The following is a 24909-nucleotide window of genomic DNA, read 5'->3' on the forward strand; positions in this document are numbered from 1 at the left end:
CCTAGGAGCAATCCTACATACTCGAGGGGTTGACATTTTCTTCAGAGGAAAGAATTCGGAATATACTACTGCAAATTCCGCAATATCAGTCCGGTCACCAAATAACGGTACGCAAAGCAATGCGTTTGCTGGGCATGATTGCGTCATGTATTTACCTGGTCCCCCAAGCGCGCCTGAGCATGCGTCCCATGCAGGAATGGTTGGCGAAACAGTGGTCTCGAGCAAGCGGTCAGTAGGACGATCTAGTGGTCGTTTCGCCAACACTGGTACAAAGCCTTCACTGGTGGACAAGAGAGAATCTTGCACAGGGGAAACCCTTTTACGATCCCGAAGTACAGGCAGTAGTCACTACCGATGCATGCCTGACGGGGTGGGGAGCTCACCATCTCCACCACACAGCTCAGGGTCTCTGGTCTCCCTCAGTGGCCAAGAATCACATCAACCTGCTAGAGCTTCTGGAAGTATTCAGAGCGCTTCAAGCGTTCCAGCCCTACCTACTAAACCTGTCAAATCTGGACGGACAGCACGACAGCCATGTTCTACCTGAACAAGCAAGGAGGGACTTGTTCGCCAAATCTGTCCAAGCTTGCCCAGAAAATCTGGATATGGGCACTCAGACGGAACATCTTCCTGTCATTACAACATGTTCCAGGGGAGCTCAATTCCCTAGCGGATGCTCTGAGCAGAGACTCCCTCCCAGAGGAACACGAATGGGTTCTACACAGAGAGGTCGTAGAAGATATCTTCTCTCAGTGGGGTTTCCCCACTATAGACTTATTCGCCACAAGCGAAAACAGACAATGCCCAGGATTTGCATCCAGGTTCCCCCAACCAGACTCCCAGGGAACGCCCTGTGGATGAACTGGTCAGGGATGTTTGCGTACGCTTTTCCACCAACTCCTCTCATCAGGAAGGTGGTCAACAAGATGAACAGAGAGTCGATGACGCTCGTCCTAGTTGCTCCCATGTGGGCAAGACAACCGTGGTTCCCACACTTACGCAGGATGGCGGTGTGCGAGCCCATCAAACTTCCGGCCTGGTACAACCTACTGTCCCAGCACCAAGGTCAAACAGTGGCTCAACAACCGAACTCAATGAACCTGGCAGCATGGCTCCTGAGGTCATAGAGTTTGGACATCTCAATTTACCACAGAGGTGTATGGACATCCTAAAGGAATCTAGGAAACCAAACACAAGGCACTGCTACTTTGACAAGTGGAAGAAATTTGTGATCTGGTGCCAGAGTAAACAAATCAACCCAGTTGATTGCACTCCTTCCACTATTGTTACATATATGCTCCACCTGCTGGATGCAGGACTGGTTTTTAACTCACTGAAAGTACACCTGGCAGCCCTGTCGGCATACACCACTTCCCATAACAAGGTCTCGTGGTGGAAAGTACCAGTAGTTAAAGCCTTCATGGAAGGAGTAAAGAGACTTCACCCTCCTATTTCAAACCCACCACCAGGGTGGGACCTTAATGTGGTGCTATCTAAGCTCATGGGCCCCCCCCTTTCGAGCCCATGCATAAAAGCAGTCTCAAACACCTGACTTATAAAACGGCCTTCTTAGTAGCTATTACTTCTATAAGAAGGGTCAGTGAAATTCAGGCTCTGTCAGTGCAGGATCCCTTCTTTACTGTCCATAAAGACAAACTGGTTTTACGCACACACCCTAGGTTCTCACCTAAGTTTATATCTAAATTCCACGTAAACCAGTCCATCAAGCTTCCGGCTTTCTTCCAGGACCCTCAAAGCTCGGCTGAGGTGAAACTACACACCCTAGATGTGTGTAGGGCGTCCTCTACTATGTAAATAAAACCAGACCGCTAAGGAAAACAGATCAGCTGTTTGTCTCCGTAGCTACAGGCAGAGAGGGGGATCGCGTCTCTAAAGTTGCCATCTCGAAGTGGATTATTAATTGTATCCAGCTGTGTTACTCACTCTCTGAAAAGACTCTGCTTTTCACGCCAAGAGCCCACTCTACAAGAGGCATTGGGGCCACTCTGGCTTTCATTGCAAATGTACCCCTTGACACCATTTGCAAAGCAGCTACTTTTAGCTCTATTCGCACTTTTACTCAGCATTACTGAATTGACACCCATTCCAAGGCATATACACAAGTGGGACAAGCGGTTCTAAGACACTTATTTCCTCATGACCGTTCTCACATCCCACCTCCTTCCTCAGGTACTGCTCGCTAATCTATGCACAGCATATGATCTAAGCAGATTCCACAAGCCTCAGAAGGTATACATTACTCTCCGTAATCGTATTTCTGATGCTTGTATCTGCTTAGATTCACATGCGACCCACCCTTCCTCCCCTCTGAGAGAAGGCGCATGGTTGCTTGTAGTCTTACCTTTCTATCTATCTGCTTGGATTATCTGTACTTGCGCTACTCCTCATGCTACCTCATGTCAGAGAAAATACAATCTGAGGATCCTAGACGCGTGAGGGATCTTGGGTACAGTGGACGTCACACTAGGGATAGTATTACTGGCATGCCCTGTGTCGACTCCCATTTTCGAGTTTCGAAAAAACTAACTGTAATACTCCGCAGCTTCCACTAGATGTCGGCCTATGCACAGCATGTGAATCTAAGCAGATACAAGCATCAGAAATACGATTACGGTGAGTAATGTATCCCATAGGGTGTCTGGCATGAGCATAGGCTGGTACAGGGGGAGTCTCGAAGTCACTATGACCTGCACACAATTCACTCATCCTAGTCGTGTCTTCCGGCTTCCAAGGCTTCCACCCTCGCTTTTGAACTATAATGTATCCCTCTTTGTGCCTCGCATTACAAATCATCTCATTTTAAAATAAAGCTAGGATGACCATTCTCTTAGATCTTTTATGGTTGACCGGTTTATTGTCGGTGGTCTGGGGTCAGCTGGTTTTTTGGAATTCAGGGGTCTCGGACAGTTGTAGGGGTTATAACTCGTAGTTTGGTGGGTGGGGGTCAGGGGTTTGCTCTGGCCTTTTTGTGATAACACGTGCAGTGAGGTGCCTAGTACTGTCTCATGGTCTTGCAGGGCACATTCTTTCTCGGGATAAAAATATTGGCAACAGTCTTAGAACAAAGGAGGGTTTTTGTGGGAATTAGCAGTCCCTCATCAGCACTTGGGCCTATTCAGATTTCCTCGTCCGGTTTGCGCCCTGTGTCTAATGCACTGTCTTGCAGGCCTATGCTTCTGCCATAACTACAAAATGGCGTCTGCTTAGATGCGCACACAAAGTCTAAACATCTAAAATGTGCATAATATAATGACTGTGCAGGCCCCCTTAGTGTGCCCCTCTCCCCTTGGCATTTCACATTTCTCCCAATGGGACTTTCCTCACCCTACAGTGCATGTGGGGGTGGGATGGAGTTGTTCCCTTCCCAAAACTAGGTAGCCATAAATCCAGTCTTGAATCAGCTAACTGGAAAATGGTATATTCCCTGATTCAAACACACAACACCGGGAAATTCTGGTATCTTTAACGAACGTATCTGGCCGCCACGTAGCGGAAGAAGATTGGATGGCACATCTAAGGGGTTTATATTGGGATCAATGTAATGTGAAACATGAACCCTTTTGTGTGTATACAGGAATTCCGGTATTGAATATTGACATTATTGATATTCTAGATATATTGGCAAGGCTAAAACCATCTAGGGCCCCTGGACCGGGTTGCTTAGCCAATGCCATATTGAAGTCTAATCATCGGTTTTGGGCCAGTATGCACACTAGGAGTGCTTCCTCTGAGCTGGCTTAACACAATACTGGTCCTGATACATAAAAGTGACTCCTGCACATATCCTAATAAATACAGATTACTAGCTATGCTAGATACAAGCAGCAAAATATTTGCAACAATATTATTACAACTGCTGAATAAGTGGATTAGCGATAAACAGTTGCTTAAACCCCACCAGCTAGGATTTAGGAAGGGCTACTCCACTATAGAGGCTATCTGGACATTGCGTCTGTTAACAGCTGATGTGCTAAATGGGTCAGACGGAGACCTTTTCCTATGCTTTGTCGATTATACGACAGCATTTCACTGTGTTGATCGCCAAATTTTATGGACCAAACTGGAAAGATGGGGCATTGATATATACTTATTATATTTTACAAAGGCCCTTTATACTGACACAACAGTTACGGTACGCCTCTCGCAAGAGGGGGGGCATATTCTCCCCCATGTCAACCAATAGAGGTTTGAAGAAGGGGTGCGTTCTTGCGCCCGTTATTCAACCTCTGTGTGGCAGACATGGAGAGAATTCCAGTGCGATCCGGTCCTTCGTGCCATGTATTGGTGGGGTTGCATAGCCGTGGATCACCTATGCTGATGATAGTTTTACTTGACCGCACACCTCTTGGTTTGCAAAGAGCCATTGATGTTTTGGCTCAGTTTGCAGAAGTAAACCGTCTGAAAATCAACTATGCAAAGACCAAGGTTACGTATTCGGGGTAAAGGCATATTAGTGGCACTATGTTGGAGTTGGTCAATACTTATGTTTATCTTGGCTTACCATTCTGTAGTGCTCCTATATCCTCTCAATACTATGCCTACATTAAAGCTAAAGCGATGCGACGATGGTTGGTACGTAGGGGATTCATCAAAAGAGTGGGTGGAAATTCTATAGAGGGAAGTCTTGAATTATGAATTATAATTATAATGATAATAATTGATGTGTATACTAAAGCGATTAGCAATTATTCCTTGCATTTTATATGGCTTAGAAACGATTCCTGAAAACACGTGGAATGGCTAGATAAACTGGAATTAAAAATACTCGGGTCACTGTTGGGCTTACCAATGTCAGTTCCTGTGTCCACCATGAGAATGGAATTGGGAACCAAGTCCCTATATACCATTAGAAAATCTACCTGTGTCAAGCTATTTCTAAAAATACATAAAGCTAGTAATACATCGGATGCTTTAGATATATTTTCAATGTTTAAGGCACCCGCTCAGTATCAGAGGGATAATTGCATATATACTGAACTAGGTGATCTTGCGCAAAGCCCATGTAGAGAACATTGGACTACCCCTGGTAGAGGCAGTTGACCCTGGCTATTATTTGCACAAATTAAAGTATGAGACTCAACAATGGGACAGAGTGAAATCCATAGAGACGTTAGAGAAAAAACAACGCTATGAAGAGTATGTTAAACAAGGCTTTCGGTTTTTTAAACCACACAGATACTTGATTAAGGCATGTACTTGTACTCTAAGATGCTTTATCTCGTATCTGTGTTTAAATATTCTGCCAGTTGTGGAGTATATAGGTGCGTTGCAGAATATCCCCCGTGAAAAAATACTGCGCTAAAACTATAGTATCTAGAAGGCATATTTTGACTATATACGAGAAGTCAACTGATCTCTGTATTAAAGGATATGCATGCTTTTGTATACGCCCAGACAGCATTGCTACAGATCAGTTTTTGTCTATGATTGTAGCAGCAGAATCCCTTGTGATTAGTGCTGCAGCAATGCATGTCTGGGAGAGTATACAACGTATACTGCTAACTAAGAGGCATTGAATAGACTTGAACTTTCCAAAAGGCTAAATGGTGTCATGGCTGACTATAAATTGAATGGGCATTGTAGTATATTACTGCTAATAATGGGCAAAGTGAGGATTCAAAGATGGCCACCGGAGAGTGAAGTCATGCTTCTCTGTGCGCCGTGCCAGCCTCAATAAAGGTGTACATTAAGCAAGCAGGATAATCGTAATGTTGAAGGTGCTAACACTCCCTAACAGTGCTAGCAGAGGCAGACTGCACAGACAAGATAGGCTTTCGGCATTCCCCTTAGCCGCGTCCGACTAGGAGCAGTGGAAGAGGAAGCAGGCACATCGAGCCTGGGAATGTTTGGGAGCCGGGATTGCTGATTGGTGGAGCCGGCCGAAGCGGGAGAGAAGCAGAGTCTTGTGTCCGGATACTCGGAAAGAGTATCCCCCCAGTGGAGAGAACCTGGCGAGGGGGACTGTGCAGCCCAACTGAAGCAGCGGAAGCGACCTGGAAAGAGCAGTGTCTCAGAAGGTGAGCTGACAGCGGGAGGGACACTGGGTGCGTGCCACATAATAGGCATCCTGTTGAAGCATATGGCATACTAAAAGATCCTAAAGCACTAGTCCACAGGGTGCCCGCGCAGAGGTGTATATATCTAATCAACCTCAAAAGCGTGACACACGGCTTTCATTTCAACTCCATTAACAGCAACTGCACTGGGCCGAGTTCAGTCCCCCTGGAAAGTGTTAAGGATGGCCTAGCATTATTTTCTGGACCGCAGCATAAACGCCGAGCCTACAGATTGCTCCTCAACATACTCAGGTGCCAAGACCTAAAGGGAAAAACACTCCAGCACTACAGGCTGCTAATAAGAGCACAAAAAGGGACCAGCTGGAACGGTGCAGGCAGCAGGACCCGGTGGAAATTCCAGCAAGTGAGACTGGAAACAACGCAAGGGAAGCGAAGATCCACAGGAGAACAGAGACATGGCACTCAGCAAGGAGGTCCTGCAGGATTGCATCAAGGGCATGGAGGAAAGGATGTCTGCATCTTTCCAGGAGCAAATGGCGAACTTAAAAGAAGAACTAAAAAGTTCCCTGAAGGCGGTTAGGGAAGATATCAACACCCTGGGTAACCAGGTAGACGCTACTGACCAGGGTCTTTTCGAAGTCTTCAATGATGTTCGGCAGAACTCAGATGTGCGGATCCGGCACCACATAACCTGGAAATCCTGGCGGAGGACCTCGAAAATCGATCTAGAAGATAGAACTTAAGAATCAATGGCTTGGCTGAGACAAATACGGACAGAGACCTAAAACTAATAGCGCAACAATGCTGTGCCACCCTCATTTTGGAACCCTCCCCAGAGGACATTAGAATGGATTGCATTCACAGGGTGGGCCCCTGATGAAGGTCTGGACCGGGAAATCGACCAAGAGACGTGTTGGCAGCACTGGCCCCTTATGAAGAGAAAGAAAAAATCCTTCGAGCAGCCAGGAGACAGACGTCTATCATAATAATGGATCACAAGTCCTCCTGTTCCAGGATCTAGCTGCAACCACTTTCCACAAAATGAGAGCAATGGGTCCAGTGACAAAGGCACATGGGGCCCCTACCTGCACCAAAGGCCTCTCAATTTTGGAAATGGAGGAGGAGGTGGACCCCAGTGAAAATAGGCGAGGGGCCTCCCGGCAAAAGAACAGGCCCTGGGAATTGGTCTCCTGCAGGAGGGAGAAAAGGAGACAAACTAAAAGGCCACTTATGAAACGGAAAGGGGATGAAGACCGATAAGGAGCATATACGCAGGGATCCAGGGGAAAAGACTTTTGGAGCACATCAGAAGTAACTTGTGGGGAAGCAAAGGGGGGGAACACGAATGGTGGGAGTGGGGTAGTGAAGATGGATCCTTCTGACTTATACAGGCTGGGTGGGGTAGCTATCAGGGCTCCACTTGGAATCCAGGGAAGGTTACTATAACCTCAGAAGTTCTGGGTTAAAACGTGGGCCGGTTCCCACGTCTTTTGGGATGGATCATAGGATACTGTGCCTAGACCAGGAATGGGAAGGGAGGGAGGGGTTGTGGTTACTGGGGGGTGGGAAGGGAACAGGGGGGTCTGGGAGTAGGGAAACGCAGTGTCTGACGTCATGGAGATAGCAGCCGAAGTGGATACAAAGGGCCCAAGGGAGTGTTAAAGACAATGGGCCTCATTACGACCCAGGCGTTAAGGGGTTAATGGCGCCGTAAAAGGTTGCAGCGCTGTTAACCCCTTAACCCCTTAACGCCTTACTACGAGGTCCCTTTGCGGCTCCCGACCTTAACGGCTGGTCTGTACCAGCCGTTAAGGTAGGGACCCACAAAGGGACCTTGAAGGTAATTACGGTACTGCAATTTGCGGTACCGTAATTACTGCCTTCCCCATTCCCATTGAGCACTATGGGGCAAAAATGGGGAAGGGCCAATGGTAAATGGGGGAATTACCGCCCGCTAACCTTGGAATGGGGTGGTGTCATGCATAGACCACTGCACGATGGTTCACGCATTCTTAGTCCAGCAAATGCAGTAAGAAAACACTCAACTCGAAGCGCGGCTCGCCACAGTAAATGGAGGTTGCCATGGAAACTACGTGATACGTTGCTAAGGAAGCGCAACGTTCGTTTGGGATCACGGCATTGAACAGGTGGCCTGGACTATTTAAACCACGCCTCCACGTTTGTTCAGTGCTTCTGATCGAGCATTTTTTGGCGTTCGGTTTCTGGCCTTTTTCTTGTTCTGATTACGTACACCTTCTTGACCCGGCTTTTGACTCGACTACTCTTTTGGATCATCCTTGCCTGCTTTGTAAACTTTAGTCTTCTTGGTAACCAACTCTTGCTTTTGTCCCTCGATTACGTCTGGCTTTTCTCCTTCTGTTCCTGTTCTTGCCCGCTTGGATTTGCGACCCGGTTTGTACTTGGCAACTCTCTGGTTTTCCTTCTGTTGCTTGCACTCGGTAAAGACAGTATCTCATCTCCGCGTTTTAGAGACTAATCTAACCGTGGGACAGCTTCTGCTGCACCGTGGGACACAGTGGGACAGCCGCCGCTGCACCGTGGGACAGCCGCCGCTGCACCGTGGGACAGCCGCCGCTGCACCGTGGGACAGCCGCCGCTGCACCGTGGGACAGCCTCCGCTGTGCCGAGGAAGAAGATCTCACCTGGTAAACTTTCTCCATTTTAATAAGGACGTCCCATCGTTTTTGCCTTACAGAGAAAGGTCTGGGTAAGCAAGATTTTGTTCTTGTTGCTTATTGTCACTCTTCATTTGATCCCAGGGTTATAGGCTCATAGTGTTTATCCTTCTTTCAGAACATCTATTGGATTTCCTTTAAACCGTTGTGTTAGACATTCCAAGTCTCTAAACATTAGTCAGGTTAGTTTGGAGTAACACTAGAGAAATTAATTTTCTGAATTCCTTGTCAGTTGTTCTAATCACATCATTCTTGTTTATTTTCTACAGCCACGAGGTCTCGATGGGAATCCAATCTTCCAGTCAATAAATTGCTTTGTATGTTTATTTGTGCATTCAAAGTGATATATTAGCAGGGAGAAGTCTTCTTCTACACTACAGGGCCAAGTCCAAGAGGAAGAATTCTGACATAATCAGAAGCCTTGTTAATGGATCCCAACGAGACCCCGGCTAATCTTCTTCATTTAGTGGCAGATCTAAGAACCGACATGGCTAATGCGCATGCCACCACTCAACAACAGATCTTAGAACTACAAAACCGCCATACAACCTTTACCCCAAGTAGCACCAATGATGCCTAATGCTCCAGCTATTGAACCTGCACAGGCGGAAGCCGGCCCGGTGTATATTACATCCCAGTTCCCTCTGGCCCCGCCAGAAAGATTTCATGGAGATCCAAGACAATTTAGGACCTTTTTGAATCAGTGTCGCCTCCGTTATTTATGCCGACCCGGTTTGTTTCCTGATGCCGACCCGGTTCGTTTCCTGATGCTTCCACTAAAGCTGCGTTTTTGTTGTCGCACCTTGGTGGTACTGCCGCAGCGTGGGCTAATCCTCTTTTGGAGGCAGGTAGTCCTTTATTGTTTGATTGCGATGCATTGATTGAGGCCATGGGCAAGGTGTTTGACACCCGATCCAAGACTCAGGTTGTGGAACTAGAATTGTTGAATCTACAACAATGTGATTTGACGCTTCTGGCCTACTTAGCCAAATTTAATCAATTGGCTGCTGAGACGGGGTGGCCTGATGATAAAAAGGCATCACTCTTCTACAAGGGATTATCCGATTCTTTGAAAGACATACTGGCTATGGTACCAGTGGTTCCAGTAACCTTTCCGGAACTACTTGAGCTAGTTCTGCAGATTGATGCTCGTAAAGCTGCTAGAAAAGGGGAGAAGAGGGGTATTGCTCCTGATCTTCAACCTGTTCCTACCCCAGTTACGACTGCGCCTGAACCAATGCAGATAGGAGCAGCTACACGGGGTCCTCTTTCTCAAGAAGAGAGAGAACATAGGAAGAAAAACAACTTGTGTTTTTATTGTGGGTCTTCAGAACACCTACTAAAAGCAAACCTACCAAGAAACAGGGAAACTTGAGAGCTCGGCAATGAGAGGAGTCCGATTGCCGAGCATTTATGTTTCTCTGGACTCTACAATCAATCAACCAGTAGCCGCTCAGGTGATATTCCGGTTGCCTCAAGGGCGGATCGTTCATGCCACCGCCATTCTGGATTCTGGTGCTACCGGAAACTATATTGATACCTCTTATGCGGAAAACTTGGGGTTATCCGTTCTTAAGAAAGAGAACCCTGTAATGGTCAATGCTGTTGATGGTTCTACCTTGATATCGGGTATGGTGGTTCAGCAAACCGAAGATCTGATTATGGAAACTAGTCACGGACATTCCGAAAACATATATTTTGATCTAATCACTGCTCCGCAGTTCAGGCTTATTTTAGGAATACCATGGCTTCGACTGCATAATCCATCCATTGACTGGCACGCAGGCACTATTGACTTCTTGTCAGAATACTGTGAGACCAAGTGTCTTGATAGGAAGACTCTTATAAATAATCCTTGCCTTCCATTGATGGATACAGCCACTACTATTGGAGCTGTAGTGTCAGGGGATTTACCCATGGAATATTCCGGCTTTCAGGATGTGTTCGATGAAGGGGGTGGTACTGTTTTACCCCCTCACAGACCATATGATTGCCCCATTGATTTGGTTCCTGGGGCTAAGATCCCATCAGGAAGAATCTACTCCCTAACCCACAAGGAAGATGTCATTCTTAAAGAATATATTGATCAGGCTCTTAAATCAGGTTTCATTTGTCCTTCACGTTCACCTGCAGCCTCCCCATTATTTTTTGTACCCAAGAAGGAGGGAGACCTCCGCCCATGTATAGACTATAGGGCCCTTAACACCATCACGGTGCGCAATCAGTATCCCATACCACTTATTTCTGTACTCTTGGATCAATTGGGATCATCCGTAATCTTTACAAAATTGGATCTCCGTGGGGCTTACAATTTAGTAAGAATCCGTAGTGGAGACGAATGGAAAACAGCCTTCAAAACCAAGTACGGCTTATTTGAATATAGAGTCATGCCATTTGGGCTCTCTAATGCACCCGCTACTTCTCAATACTTCATTAACGATGTCTTCCATGACCTGATGGACCAATTTTTAGTGGTTTACCTGGATGATATCTTAATCTATTCTGCATCCTATGATCTCCACGTGGTTCATGTTACTCGTGTCCTTCAGAGGCTGCGTGATAACTGTTTGTATGCGAAATTAGAGAAATGTATCTTTCATTTTACAGAAGTCGAGTTCTTGGGGTATGAGATATCCGGTAAAGTTGCACAAATGAGTACCTCTAAGGTCAAGGTAGTTTTGGACTGGCCAGTACCCACAACGTTGAAGGCATTACAGTCATTTTTAGGCTTCGCTAATTTTTACAGGAGATTCATCAAAGATTTCTCATCCTTGGTTGCTCCGCTGACCGCATTGACTAGCAGCAAAGTAGCATTCCTTTGGGATAACATTTGTGATCAAGCTTTTCAAAGTCTTAAATCGGCGTTTACCAGCGCGCCGGTACTCCAACACCCAAATCCTAAATTACCATTTGTGGTGGAAGCTGATGCATCTAACATCGCTCTTGGTGTCATTCTGTCTCAAGTATGTCCGGAAACTGGAGGATTGCATCCAGTGGCCTTCCATTCAAGAAAACTTACCCCTCATGAAAGAAATTATACAATCACAGAAAGGGAGTTGCTAGCAGTACGTGACTCGTTTTTGACTTGGCGACATCATTTACTGAGGTCAGCCTTTCCAATTCAGGTATTCAATGATCATAAAAATCTGGTGGCCTTACAATCCGTAAAGTGCTCCACGGCCCGACATGCTAGGTGGCATGAATTCTTTTCCATGTTTGATTTCACCATTACATATCGGCCCGGTTCCTTGCACACTAAAGCGTATGCACTCTCACGTATACATGGGGATTCATCTCCCCCTAGATCAGACGGTCCACTTCTCTTACCACATCAGGTGATTTGTGGGTGTACTCTCCAGTCTTCTCTTTGTAATGAGTTACGTGAATGTGTAAAGAACCACCCCACAGACATTACGGAACTTTACCTCAACATAGTAGAGGGTTTACCCCATATCAACGGTTTATTGTTCCTTCCGGATGAGGATAGCAGGAAGAAAGCTATCCAATGGTGTCATGATGCCAAGTTGGCTGCTCACCCGGGTAACAAGAAGACCGTTGATCTTCTACAACGTTGGTGCTGGTGGCCCTCTATGTTAAAAGATGTGGCCGTTCATATTGCTCATTGCTATGTATGCGCCCAGTGCAAGACCTCAAATTCCAAACCTGTTGGACTTCTACAGACCATGCCGATTCCAGATTATCCTTGGTAAATGATTTCAATGGATTTTGTGGTAGAATTGCCTCCGGTCTGTGGTTATGACACCATATGGGTGGTCATCGACTATTTCACCAAGATGGCTCTTTTTGTACCTTGTCGAGGTGTTCCTTCTGCCCCACAGTTGGCAGATCTGTTTCTCAGGAAAGTCTTTCGTCGTTTTGGGCTACCGTCTGTTATCATCACGGATAGAGGTTCCCAATTCACTTCTCATTTCTGGAAGTCGCTCACTGCCTCTTTTGGCATCAATGATAGATATTCCACTGCTTACCATCCTCAAACAGACGGGCAGACGGAACGTCTCAACTCCACCATGGAACAATATCTCAGTTGCCTTACGCACCAGTATCAAGACAACTGGTTGTCATTACTCCCTATGGCGGAATTCGCGTATAACAACTCTTTGCATACATCTACGCATTCTTCCCCGTTTTTTGCTATGTTCGGCAGATACCCTAAATCGTTGCTTGCTTCTCCTGTCCTGCCCGCACGCCATCCGGCGGCATCGTCCTGCATTCAACACATGTGTTTAGTGCATCGACGGGTGAAGGAACATTTGGAGACGGCGCAGATTAACACTAAGAGGTTTGCAGATGCCCATCGTTCTCCGGCTCCCGCTTACTTAGTAGGCGAGAAGGTCTGGTTATCCACCAAGAATCCTGTGGTGGTGCGTTTATCTTTACCTGCAAAGTGGAAAGTGCATCCTGTGTTTCATGTTTCCCTTGTTAAAACTTTTTTACCGGATACTGCCCTTCCTTCTCGTCGTCCTCCAGTCATGGTGCAAGGGGAAGAGGAGTACGAGGTTCATAGGGTTTTGGACACCAAGGTTTCCAAAGGGGTCAGGATGTATTATGTGGATTGGGAGGGTTATGGTCCGGAAGAGAGGACCTGGGAGCCTGTCCAGAACATTCATGCTCCCCATTTGGTCTCTGATTTTTGGGCCTCAAGGAGATGGGGTCATTCATTAGGGAAGGGTACTGTCATGCATAGACCACTGCACGATGGTTCACGCATTCTTAGTCCAGCAAATGCAGTAAGAAAACGCTCAACTCGAAGCGCGGCTCGCCACAGTGAATGGAGGTTGCCATGGAAACTACGTGATACGTTGCTAAGGAAGCGCAACGTTTGTTTGGGATCACGGCATTGAACAGGTGACCTGGACTATTTAAACCACGCCTCCACGTTTGTTCAGTGCTTCTGATCGAGCATTTTTTGGCGTTCGGTTTCTGGCCTTTTTCTTGTTCTGATTACGTACACCTTCTTGACCCGGCTTTTGACTCGACTACTCTTTTGGATCATCCTTGCCTGCTTTGTAAACTTTTGTCTTCTTGGTAACGAACTCTTGCTTTTGTCCCTCGATTACGTCTGGCTTTTCTCCTTCTGTTCCTGTTCTTGCCCGCTTGGATTTGCGACCCGGTTTGTACTTGGCAACTCTATGGTTTTCCTTCTGTTGTTTGCACTCGGTAAAGACAGTATCTCATCTCTGCGTTTTAGAGACTAATCTAACCGTGGGACAGCTTCTGCTGCACCGTGGGACACCGTGGGACAGCCGCCGCTGCACCGTGGGACAGACTCCGCTGCACCATGGGACAGCCTCCGCTGCACCGTGGGACAGCCGCTGCAGCACCGTGGAACAGCCTCCGCTGTGCCGAGGAAGAAGATCTCACCTGGTAAACTTTCTCCATTTTAATAAGGACGTCCCATCGTTTTTGCCTTACAGAGAAAGGTCTGGGTAAGCAAGATTTTGTTCTTGTTGCTTATTGTCACTCTTCATTTGATCCCAGGGTTATAGGCTCATAGTGTTTATCCTTCTTTCAGAACATCTATTGGATTTCCTTTAAACCGTTGTGTTAGACATTCCAAGTCTCTAAACAATGGTCAGGTTAGTTTGGAGTAACACTAGAGAAATTAATTTTCTGAATTCCTTGTCAGTTGTTCTAATCACATCATTCTTGTTTATTTTCTACAGCCACAAGGTCTCGATGGGAATCCAATCTTCCAGTCAATAGATTGCTTTGTATGTTTATTTGTGCATTCAAAGTGATATATTAGCAGGAAGAATTCTTCTTCTACACTACAGGGCCAAGTCCAAGAGGAAGAATTCTGACAGGTGGTAATTCCCCATTTCACCAATGGCGGATTCGGTAAGTTACTGGCGCTAACCATGGCGCTAATAGCGCCATGGTTAATGCCAGGGTCGTAATGAGGCCCAATGTCATAAAAAATTATTTCGCATAATATATGGCAGCCTGAACTCCCCAGTAAAACATAAAAAATTGGGGGCACAAATCAATAGGGGGCCAGCTGACATAATACTGCTTCAGGAGACGCACATTAAAAAGGGAGACAGCCACAGGTTACGAATGCACCAGTTCTCATAAAATTATCCAAGCAAATGCAAAAAATAAACCGGGCGCAGTGTTGGTCGGCATAAGAAATTCATTAAGAGCCAAGGTACTTCGAACTCAAGTGGACCCTAATGGAAGATACTTGTTCCTTCAAATTCTTCTTAAGAACAAGGTATTAACAGTAGGAACCATTTATGACTCCAACTATGGGACAAGATGCCTTTATATACAATGTGCTGGGGAAGCTGGAAAGTTTTGTGGATAGGGAAATACTTCCGACTGGTGACTTTAACCTAGCCTGGGACCCAGGGATAGATCGGAGTGGCCAAGTTACCATCAGGGGACAGGGCCCGTCCATTTCCGTGCGGGATAAGCTTGCAGGAATGGCACTGAAAGACCATTGGCTGCTGAAGAAGGCAGGTTATGCATGTTTCTCTCACGTCCCTTGGCTCATTCCCCAGGATAGAGTATGCCTGGGGAACTCCGGGTGTACTGGAGCCACTGATGGAGAGGTAGACCCGATCTCCTTGTCCAGCCATGCTCCCGTAATAATAAAACAGCGTAGCTCAGTGTGGTCATGGAAGATGCCGAGGGAACTTTTAAATGACACAGTAGCACGAGATACATTATGTATCTTGTGCTACAAAATGTACTTTGAAATAAACGACAAACTAGAGGTTTCCCTGGACAATGGCCCTCATTAGGACTCCGGTGCTAAACCATGGTGCCATTAGCACCATGGTCCATGCCGGAGTCCGCCATGGAGAAAGGGGGAATTGCCACCCTATTCCAAGGTTGGCGGGGCGGTAATTCCCCCTTTCTCCATGGCCCTTCCCCATTTTTGCCCCATAGGGCTAAATGGGAATGGGGAAGGCGGCAATTGCGGTACCGTAATTGCCATCAAGGTCCCTTTGCGGGTCCCTACTTTAAAGGCTGGTCCAGACCAGCCATTCAGGTCGGGTCCCGCAAAGGGACCTCGTAGTAAGGCGCTAAGGGGTTAACGGCGCCGCAGCCTTTTACGGCGCCATTAACCCCTTAGCGCCAGGGTCGTAATGACCCCCAATGTGTGGAACGCATTCAAGGTAGTGATTAGGGGGGAAATAATATCTCTCTATGCTCAAAGGTTAAAAGAGAAGGATAGGCTAGAAAGGGATATTGAGGCGAAAGTGAGAGAAGCTCAAAGGGAATTAACAGTAAAGAAGAACAAAGAGAATTATAACAGGTTAAAAGAGATAAATAGACAATTAGAACTTTTAAGGACAGGCAGGGCAGAGAAGGCACTACTCAATCTTTTTTTAATTTAAATGTATTTTTATTTTTCAATAGCAATACATACATACTATCATTTTCGGAACTGTTGTGCATTGGTGATAACTCCCCCCCCCCTTCCCTCCCTTCCCAATAGACCAAGTTTGTAACGATATGCTTCAGTCCATGTACACCAAGGGTTAGCGTGGGCTGTCCGGGTCCCCACCAATTGAGCTGTCTTCCCTTGTGCGGAACAGGGTCGCCTTGAGGGCCACCCACTGTAATAGGTCATCTGAGGTGTCTATTTTTTGCTGTCTCTGTGCTAGCTCCCATGCCCCCGTCTCGGCTGTAGTCCATCTGCGGAGGACCTCCCACCACGTTGCGACGCTGGGGGCTCTGGGGCATTTCCAGGCCATGGCAATTCTCCTTTTTGCCAGTATATACATTAGGGCCTGGAGTCTGTTCAGTGGCCTATTCTTTTTGCTTTTAGGGTATTGGCCCAGGATGCAAGCTTTGGGGGATTGCACGTCCAGTGTTATGTCCGCTTCGGCCGCCTTGGTTTGGATTTTTGTCCAGAAGGCTTGTATTGCCAGGCATCCACAGAACATGTGGGACATTCCAGCGGAGGGCTCCTGGCATTTTGGGCATGATGCAGCGCCCGTACTGCTGAATCTGGAGATAATGTCTGGAGTGAGGTAAGCCCTATGAATGATGTAGAATTGTATGAGCTGTAAACGCGCATTTCTGGATACCTTTTTGTGGTATTGTCACGACTTCCCACTCTTTATCTTCGAACATCATGCCAAGTTCAAGTTCCCATTTTGCCCTGCTCTTAAGTTCTTGTTGCGTGGCACAGCTGAGCAGGTTCTCGTAGAGCCTCAAGGTTTTGTGGCCTCCCTCTGCCACTCTTAGCAGATTCTCGATGGCCTCGTGCCCTGTGTTGAGGGTTTCCATCCCTGGACATCGTTTTCGAAAGTCTGCTCACCACCGCCCCGTGTTGGAGAAATTGACCTGACGGCATCCCCGTGGTTTCATGCAGTTCGGTGAACTTAAGAATGCCCTGGTCATCCGCAAGATCTCCGAGAGTGGCGACGCCAAAGGGTTCCCATATGTTCCTAATCACTTTCTGGCCCTCTGGTCTGGTTGACATAATTGCGGCTATTGGGTTCTATGGAGAGTAGGGGTCGGCCAGTTTGGCAATTTTGCAGGCCCGCCTCCAAATCTGAGTGCCTAGGCGGATTAAGTATGAGTCTAGATGACTCTCTTCCGGCTTGATCCAAAGTAGGTCTCTAAGCAGTTTCAGGGAGTTTGGGGGCTGTAGCAGGCGGGTGTCCGTGGAGATGTCGTCAGCCATCCACTGTATCACGTGCTTCAGTTGGCCTGCCAAATAGTAGAGTTTGAAATTAGGGATTTTGAGGCCTCCTCTGTCGTACGGTCTTTGTGTCACTAAAAGGGCGAGTCTATGTCTTCCATCATGCCATAGGAATTTACGGCAGAGTTTATTTAGCTCCTTGAAAAATTGCTGCGGAATGTTGTACGGGACGTTGGTGAAGAAATACAGGAGTCTTGGTAGCACAACCATTTTGAGTAGCCCTGCTTTGCCGGCCACTGAAAGGGGCAGCTTACTCCAGAAGTCGAATGATTTGACTAGGGCCCTCCTTTGCCCTTTCAGTGTTTAGTGTATGTTTGGTTCTGGGGTCGCAGTGGATTCTAATGCCCAGGTATTTGAATGAGGTGGGTTCCCATGTGAGTGCCAGTGGGGGGAGGTGTTCCTTCTTGGTCTTGCTTAGGGCACCTAAGGAGTATAGGCAGGACTTATCCTGGTTAATTTGGATCCCTGTGCATCTATAAAACCCCTCCAGTGTCTCCAGTATGTAGAGTAATATGTGTTCGGGGTCATTCAAGTAGAGGAGCATGTCGTCCGCGTACATAGAGACTAGGTGGGTCACTCCATTTATTGTTATGCCCCCATCTAAGATATGCTGCTACCGGTTCAATAGCTAGGATGTAGAGAAAGGGGGAAAGGGGGCATCCCTGTCGGGTTCCACGGGAGAGGTTCCATTTGTCAGAGAAGGTGTTATTGGTTCGGACTCTGGCAGAGGGGTTGGAGTAGGTGAGTTTAACCCAGTTTAGGAAGATAGGCCCTATCCCCATCTTGGCCATGGTGGCGTGGAGCCATGTCCACCTGACCGAATCAAAAGCTTTGGAGGCATCGAAGGACGCCACAGTGCATCTTCCGGGTTCGCTGTCTGTGCTATGTATGACATGGTGCAGTTTGCGCAGGTTCTCTGTGATGGAGCGGCCCTGCACATACCCCGTTTGGTCATGGTGTATTAAATGTGGGATGGCGACTTGTAGTCTCCTTGCTAGCAGCGCCGTAAGAACCTTATAGTCCACATTTAGCATGGACAAGGGCCTGTACGAGCCGCAGTCTAAGCTGTCTTTATTGGGTTTCAACAGGGGGATGATGACAGCTTCTCTCATGGTGTCGGGGAGGCGGCCCACCTCATCCGCTTCGCTATACACCAGGGATAGTAATGGGGCTAGCAGGTCCTTGTAGTTCTTATGGCACTACTCAATCTTAAACAGCATTATTATATCGGGGCTAACAAGGCAGTTAAAATGTTGAAACAACCAAGTAGCGGGATTAAGCAAGCAGATGTACAGTGTCTGCAGTTTCTGACAACATCATAAACTAATTCTCGACTTACTACAAACAGCTCTACTCCTCAGAGCAACCTGACCAACAACTGATACAGGACTACCTAGATAAGGTACAGTTCCCTAAGATGACCCAGCAAGACAGGGTTTGCCTAGATAGGGAAATAACTGAGGAGGAGGTAGATAAGATAATAAGGCTTCTCACTAACAATAAAGCGATCTGCCTGGATGGATAGCCAGCAGTTTTTTACAAAATGCTTTGCAAAGACCTCACACCCTTTCTAACAAGATTATAGAATTCATTTTGGCTCGAGGAGAGAATGCTCGCTCTATGTGAGAGGCGAAAGTGGTTCTCTTTGGGAAACCAAATAAAGATCTGACAAGTTGTACCTCATATCGGCACATCACGTTGCTAAACATTAATGCTACAATATACACTGGGATCTTGGCAGAACGATTAAAAGGTGAATTGCCAAGTGTCATAGGACTAACCAATCAGGCTTTCTTACTGGGAAACAGACGTGGGATAATACCAGAAAGGTCATACATCTAATAGAGAAGTTAGACATAAACTGGATCACCACGACGTTGATATCTTTTGATACTGAAAAGGCCTTCGATAGGGTAGAATGGCCTTATCTCTTCCTGGTAATGGGGTTTGGACCACACTAGATTCGGATGGTAGAAGCTAACTATAAAAATCCTTCGATAAGGTTATCGATCAACGTTCACCTGTCCGATACAATATAGATAGAGGACATCCCTGACTTGTCCCTTGCTCTATCTCCCCATTTATATGCGATCTATTTAGAACCACTGCTGGCTTCTATTAGGACAGACCAAAATATAAAAGGTGTCCCATTCGGCGGAACTCATAAGACAGCGGCATACACCGACAATATGCTGATGACACTGGTGGAACCGGAAACTTTCATCACGGCACTTGTGGAAATACTTGTTGAACAAGAAAAAATATTGGGGCTCAAAATAAATATGGCTAAGTCAGAAATGCTTGAAATAGGCTTAACAAAGGAATGAGCCAATGCCTTGCAGAGTTGCTCTCTCCTGGGCTGTGCTGGGGGCAACATTGCGTACCTTGGGGTAAAACTAACCAGTAAAATTTCGACTTCATATAATGCTAATTACCTGGATCTAATAAAGAAAGTTCAAGAAGACTTTTTGTGATGGACTCCCCTTTGGATCTCTTGGTTAGGTCGGATTACAACAGTCAAAATGGTGACTCTTCCTGGACTCCTATATAAGTTCCAAACTCTCCCGATCCCTGTTCCATAGACTTTTTCTGAAATAATGAATACAATGATATCTAAATTCATATGGCAAAATAAACGCCCCAGGGTAGGGTTAGATTTACTGATGACACAAAGGCAAAAAGGTGGACTGGGACTCCCAAATTAAAATAAATAATACAAAGCCGCCCAGTTGAGAGCAGTGTGGGAATGGTTTTCAAAAAGTAAGGAAAAGGTTTGGGCTCGGATGGATAGAGCAGTAGTGGGATGCCCAGGGCAGGGTTATTATGGCTACCTGGGAAGGATAGGCCCCAGAGCTCCAGATGCAGTATGGTGCTCCGAACGACATGTGACATTTGGAATAGGTGCCTAAAGAGGGATTTCCTGTTTTCTAGCCCTTCCCCATTTACCCCTCAGATATATGGTGTGAGACAGAGAGTTAGCAATGTTTGAAGATTGCAAGATTCATATAGGGTTAAAGGAGACAGACAAATATGAATACATACAGTTGAGACATTGGCTGATGCAGCCAGAGATGTGCTGCGCCGTGACCAGACAACTGACAAAATTCAAAACATATATACCACACACTCGGGGGGCAAGCAACTAACTTCAAATTTATTTCAGATCCTTCAGAAATGTTCATAGAATTTGGCCATATCAGGCAGCTGGGAAGGTATCTATAGGAGAAGATACCCACGGGAGTACTGGGAAGAATTGTGGAGTAATATCCCAAAGCTGACCAAGTCCATACAACTGCAGGAGGCATGGTATGAGATAATGCTACAGTGGCACTTCACACCCAGTAAACTACGTGGCACTTCACACCCAGTAAACTACACAAAATGTCTAATACGGTCTCACAAGAATTCCAGAGGGGTTGCGGTGGGGGACTGGAGGCATGTGTGGTAGGAGTGCCCCATGGTAAAGAGCTTCTGGGATGACATTAAGGGTCATATAATCAGCATGATTCCAGAACTGCATGTTCTTACCCTGGGCGTAAACCTGTGTGGGCTTTTGGGTCCGGAGTGCCATTTAACCCTGAAACCTAAAAAGAGAGCCTTGATTACGGCATTGATATCAGCCTGGCTAAACATTGGAATCAAAAAGACCCACCCACTGTGTTGTGCTGGTTACATACACTCTGGGACATTGTGGTCATGGAATGGACCACATATTGGATACAAGGTGATGCAGAGAAATTTAGGAGTGACTGGGCAGAGGTGATAGACTACCATGTCTGACCATGCAACAATGGTGTCCACAGAATATTAGGATACTTGATTTACGGTGATCCGATATGGCAACCAGTTCAGGCCCCACAGAAGCACAATAAATGAATATTCCACAGGACTTAATAAGATGGGACACTGTGAGACCCTTGGTGGGGGTGGAGAGGGTTGGGGGGAGGGAGGATGTTTACTGGTTGTAAAAATGTAAAATGCCAATAAAAATAAATAAAAAAAACGAAAATAATGGGCAAATATATGATATTTTGAATGGAAGCTCTTATTCATTTTAACAATCTAATGTGAATTGATATTTAAAGAATAATTGTAGGGCATTATATTAGCTGAGAATTAATTGATCGATTTTATGAAATTATGTTCTTATATGTATTACTTATTACTTATTAGCGTATGAATTGTTTGATGCTTTTTTCTCTTTTATTGATGATTTTATATGTAAAGTATATTTTCTTGTAGTTGTAATATTTACTGCTGTGAAATGTATGCAAAAGGCTTAGCCTAAAGCATTACATTTAAAACAATACAATAACATTTCTTGAATCTTCCTGAGGAAATGTGTTGTGTCCTATACAAAGCTTTTTGTACCCATCACCATAGGTTTTAGGGTTAATTCAATACATCCCAATCTGGCTTTGATTAATGTGTTAACCCCCCAGAGGATTGGGCAGCCCGGGTTTCATGGTTTGTTAATATTTGGCAGTATATAGAGTCAGATTTTTTGGCATGAGATGTTGGAGTCGTTCCTCCACACTGCTTGTCACAGATCCTGAGTTGTATGTACGTCATGGTGGGGCCCTCATTCAGTTTCTGGTAATACTATGGGTCAAGAAGTTGTCTGTATGCTGCTGCTTTATATTTTTGTATATATATGACCACAACAGCTCCACCCTTGTCTGCAGGTTGTATTATGATTTCCTTGTTTGTTTGGAGATTTCCATTTGCCTTTTTTTGGGAGGGTAAGGTTCACTTTGGTTGTATCTTGTTTTTTGAGTATGTCTGAATTTACACATTTTGTAAGACAGTCGATGCATGTCTTGATGTTTTAGGCTACAGCTGTATGGCGGTTTCCAATTCAAGTGTTGGTTGGTGCCTTCATAGTCTGGGCCAAGCCTTTGTTCATTGTTCTGCCCATGGAAATATTCTTTGAGACGTAGGTGTCGTATGTAGCCTACGATTTCCCAACAAAGTTGAATTGTATCGAGTACTTGCAAGGGGCAGAATGCCAGTCCCTTGGCAAGTACAGATTCTTCATCCTGTGTAAATCTGTGTCCAGATTGGTTTATAACTCTCAATCTGGGACTTGGACTTTGGCGGGAATGGTGTTGGAAGACTGGTTTTCTATGGGAGGCACAGATGAAAATGCCAATAAACCTCTCCCTAATGGACGAGAGCAGGATAGTGATAAGTAAACACTAGCCTGATGTCCTCCCCCAGGGCGAAGGCAGCTTATTAATGTGCCTCAGTCTTGGGATTTGACAACCTGGACCTGGAGCTGCAGTTGGGTGAACAAACAGTATAAATATCAGAACCTTCTATGAAAAAGAGAAGTTCCGCCTAACCCCACTACAGTACCTGAACGCGCAGAATCTGCACGAGAACCATCAAGTACCCAAGGAGTAAACAAGGTGCAGTCTTCACATGGATAAGTTACAAGAATGAACATAGAAGGAACGAGCAACTGATGATGTCTGTCAGACACCACGGGATGTAGATTGTTGCAAGACACCAATCCATGTCTTGCCGGTGCTTTTATTCCTGCAGATCCTGAAGGGAACGTTCTGACATCGACATCAGATGTATGGTGGCCATCTTGGTGGAGGTTTAATGTTCAGACTTGGTGGCCATCTTGTAATGGGTCGCTCGAAACTACGGTGACTCTTATTCAAACTGGGATTGCAGGGTTATGCAACCACCCTGTCAATAGTGGATGTTGTTAAGGACCTAACGGGTACCTTACTGTAATCAACCACTACCGGCAGGTCCACATTGGCTGCCAGAGTTGCCCAGGAAGAAGCAGTACCCTTGGTGAGTAACAGGGTGTATTCCTAACAATAACTGATGCTTGATTGGTGATAGAATTGCTCATTGGATTTTCAGTGTTGGTTCAGTTCGGCTTGTGGATCACTCCTTTAGGGAGTGTCTTGCACCTTCCCCGTCCCTGAAAGGGACACTGTGATTCCTTGTAAATCAGTCACTCCTTTTACTACTAAATCTGGCTGATTTTGTGGTACATACACTTTTCCAGCAGAAGTTCAGAACAGTAACAGCTATATAACCCTAATCTTTGAAATTCTTTTTGACTTTAATGAAAAAGAAAAAGTTTGTGTTTTTGTTTGCATGTTTCAAATGTAATAGCCATGCTGTTTGTTTTTTGTGTTTTTTTTTTTTTAGCAAAAGATGTTACTTACATCTGCCCATATACTGGAGCGATACGAGGAACCCTGACTGTTACAAATTACAGATTATTTTTCAAAACAATGGAAAGGGTAAGATTGCTACAAGTTATCTTCTCTGGTAGTCTGTTAAGGTCATGATGACTAAAAGTTGTAGCACTTGCCTAGAAAAAGGAAAGTGCTATCTAATTTCTGCATTTATATATAATTTCTGACATACAGACAAACCTTTTTTTTCTTCTTCTTTTTTTTAGCTATAATATATATATATTTCGAATTGATTGTGTCCTCCAACGTATTCCACATCTTTGACATGTAATGTCCACAGCTTTGCACTTCGGAAACTTTTTCGGCAGAGGGCGTCCTGCGTCGATGGTGTCGGGTCAATGTCTCTTGAAGGCCTCCGTTGAGGGCGACGTCACAGGATGTTATAAATAGGGCGCAGGTCGCCCGTAGCCTCAGTTCCATTTTTTCTGCAAAGGTGTTAACTTCATGAGACTCAGCGTGCCTCGTGTGTTCATCATTACGATGTCTTTCTCTTCGACCCCTCTGACTCCGCGGTCTGGCTTCAAGACCTGCCGGGACTGCAAGTCGAAAATGTCACTCACTGACCCCTACCACATTTGTTTGTGGTGCCTGGGCGAGTCGGCCAACACCGACGACTGCTCGAAATGCCAGTCGCAGACTGCCAAGGCCTTGCGTGAGTGGAAGGGGAAGCGAAGCTCCAGGTATGTAGGGGCTCTAAGCCTGTTAAGTTCCGAACATCCAAATCCAAGACCAAGGGGGTTTCCACCGACGACTCGAGGGGTGACTCTCTGCGTCGGAAGGTGTCCCGGGGATGTCGGGTCCAGAGTGGTTCCCTCATCTTGCTGGTCCCGGCACTCTAGGAAGCGCCTCACTGGTTGCCTTCCCCGTCCTCCTCGGAGGATGGTGCCTTGAGGAAGGTTACATGCCCTACGAAGTCCTCGACTCCGGAGGAATTGGCGGCATTTAAACAATCCATGTTAGTGATTTTTCAATCGCAGGGCACGGGTCCAGTCGCGCCTTCTGACGAAGCCGGCCAGGATCGGTCTCGTACTGTGGCTTGCACGCCTTTGGGCTCGTGTCCACGACGTGACTCGCATCGGGAGCCTTCAAGGTCACTTACGGACAAGGATTCGAAAGGTTGCAAGAGACGTGTTTCTAGGTCTCGGTCCTCTTCCCCAGCGAGACCGCAGGTACCTATTGAGGGCTCGATGCCGGTGTTGACTCACTCAACGCCTTATCCGTTCGACTCGGATGTCGAAGCTTTGCCATCATTTCAGCCCACTGCG

The 24909-nt window shown here is 46.2% G+C and overlaps 1 protein-coding gene across 10 annotated transcripts in view; it reads left to right on the forward strand.

Annotated features, from left to right (window-relative positions):
• MTMR2 (myotubularin related protein 2) overlaps positions 1–24909 on the forward strand; it is a 1647725-nt gene that overhangs the window by 251488 nt on the left and 1371328 nt on the right. For 8 of the 10 annotated variants that reach the window (XM_069639182.1, XM_069639183.1, XM_069639176.1 and 5 more), the window contains one exon: positions 23595–23689. The exons of the other annotated variants lie outside the window; for them this stretch is intronic. In XM_069639182.1, coding sequence (XP_069495283.1) covers positions 23595–23689 — 95 coding nt within the window. The remainder of the gene's footprint in view (positions 1–23594; positions 23690–24909) is intronic. 10 annotated transcript variants of the gene reach the window in all.

Source organism: Ambystoma mexicanum, chromosome 7q (genome assembly GCF_040938575.1).
Source record: "Ambystoma mexicanum isolate Mex_15411 chromosome 7q, UKY_AmexF1_1, whole genome shotgun sequence".
Classification (NCBI taxonomy): Eukaryota; Metazoa; Chordata; class Amphibia; order Caudata; family Ambystomatidae; genus Ambystoma; species Ambystoma mexicanum.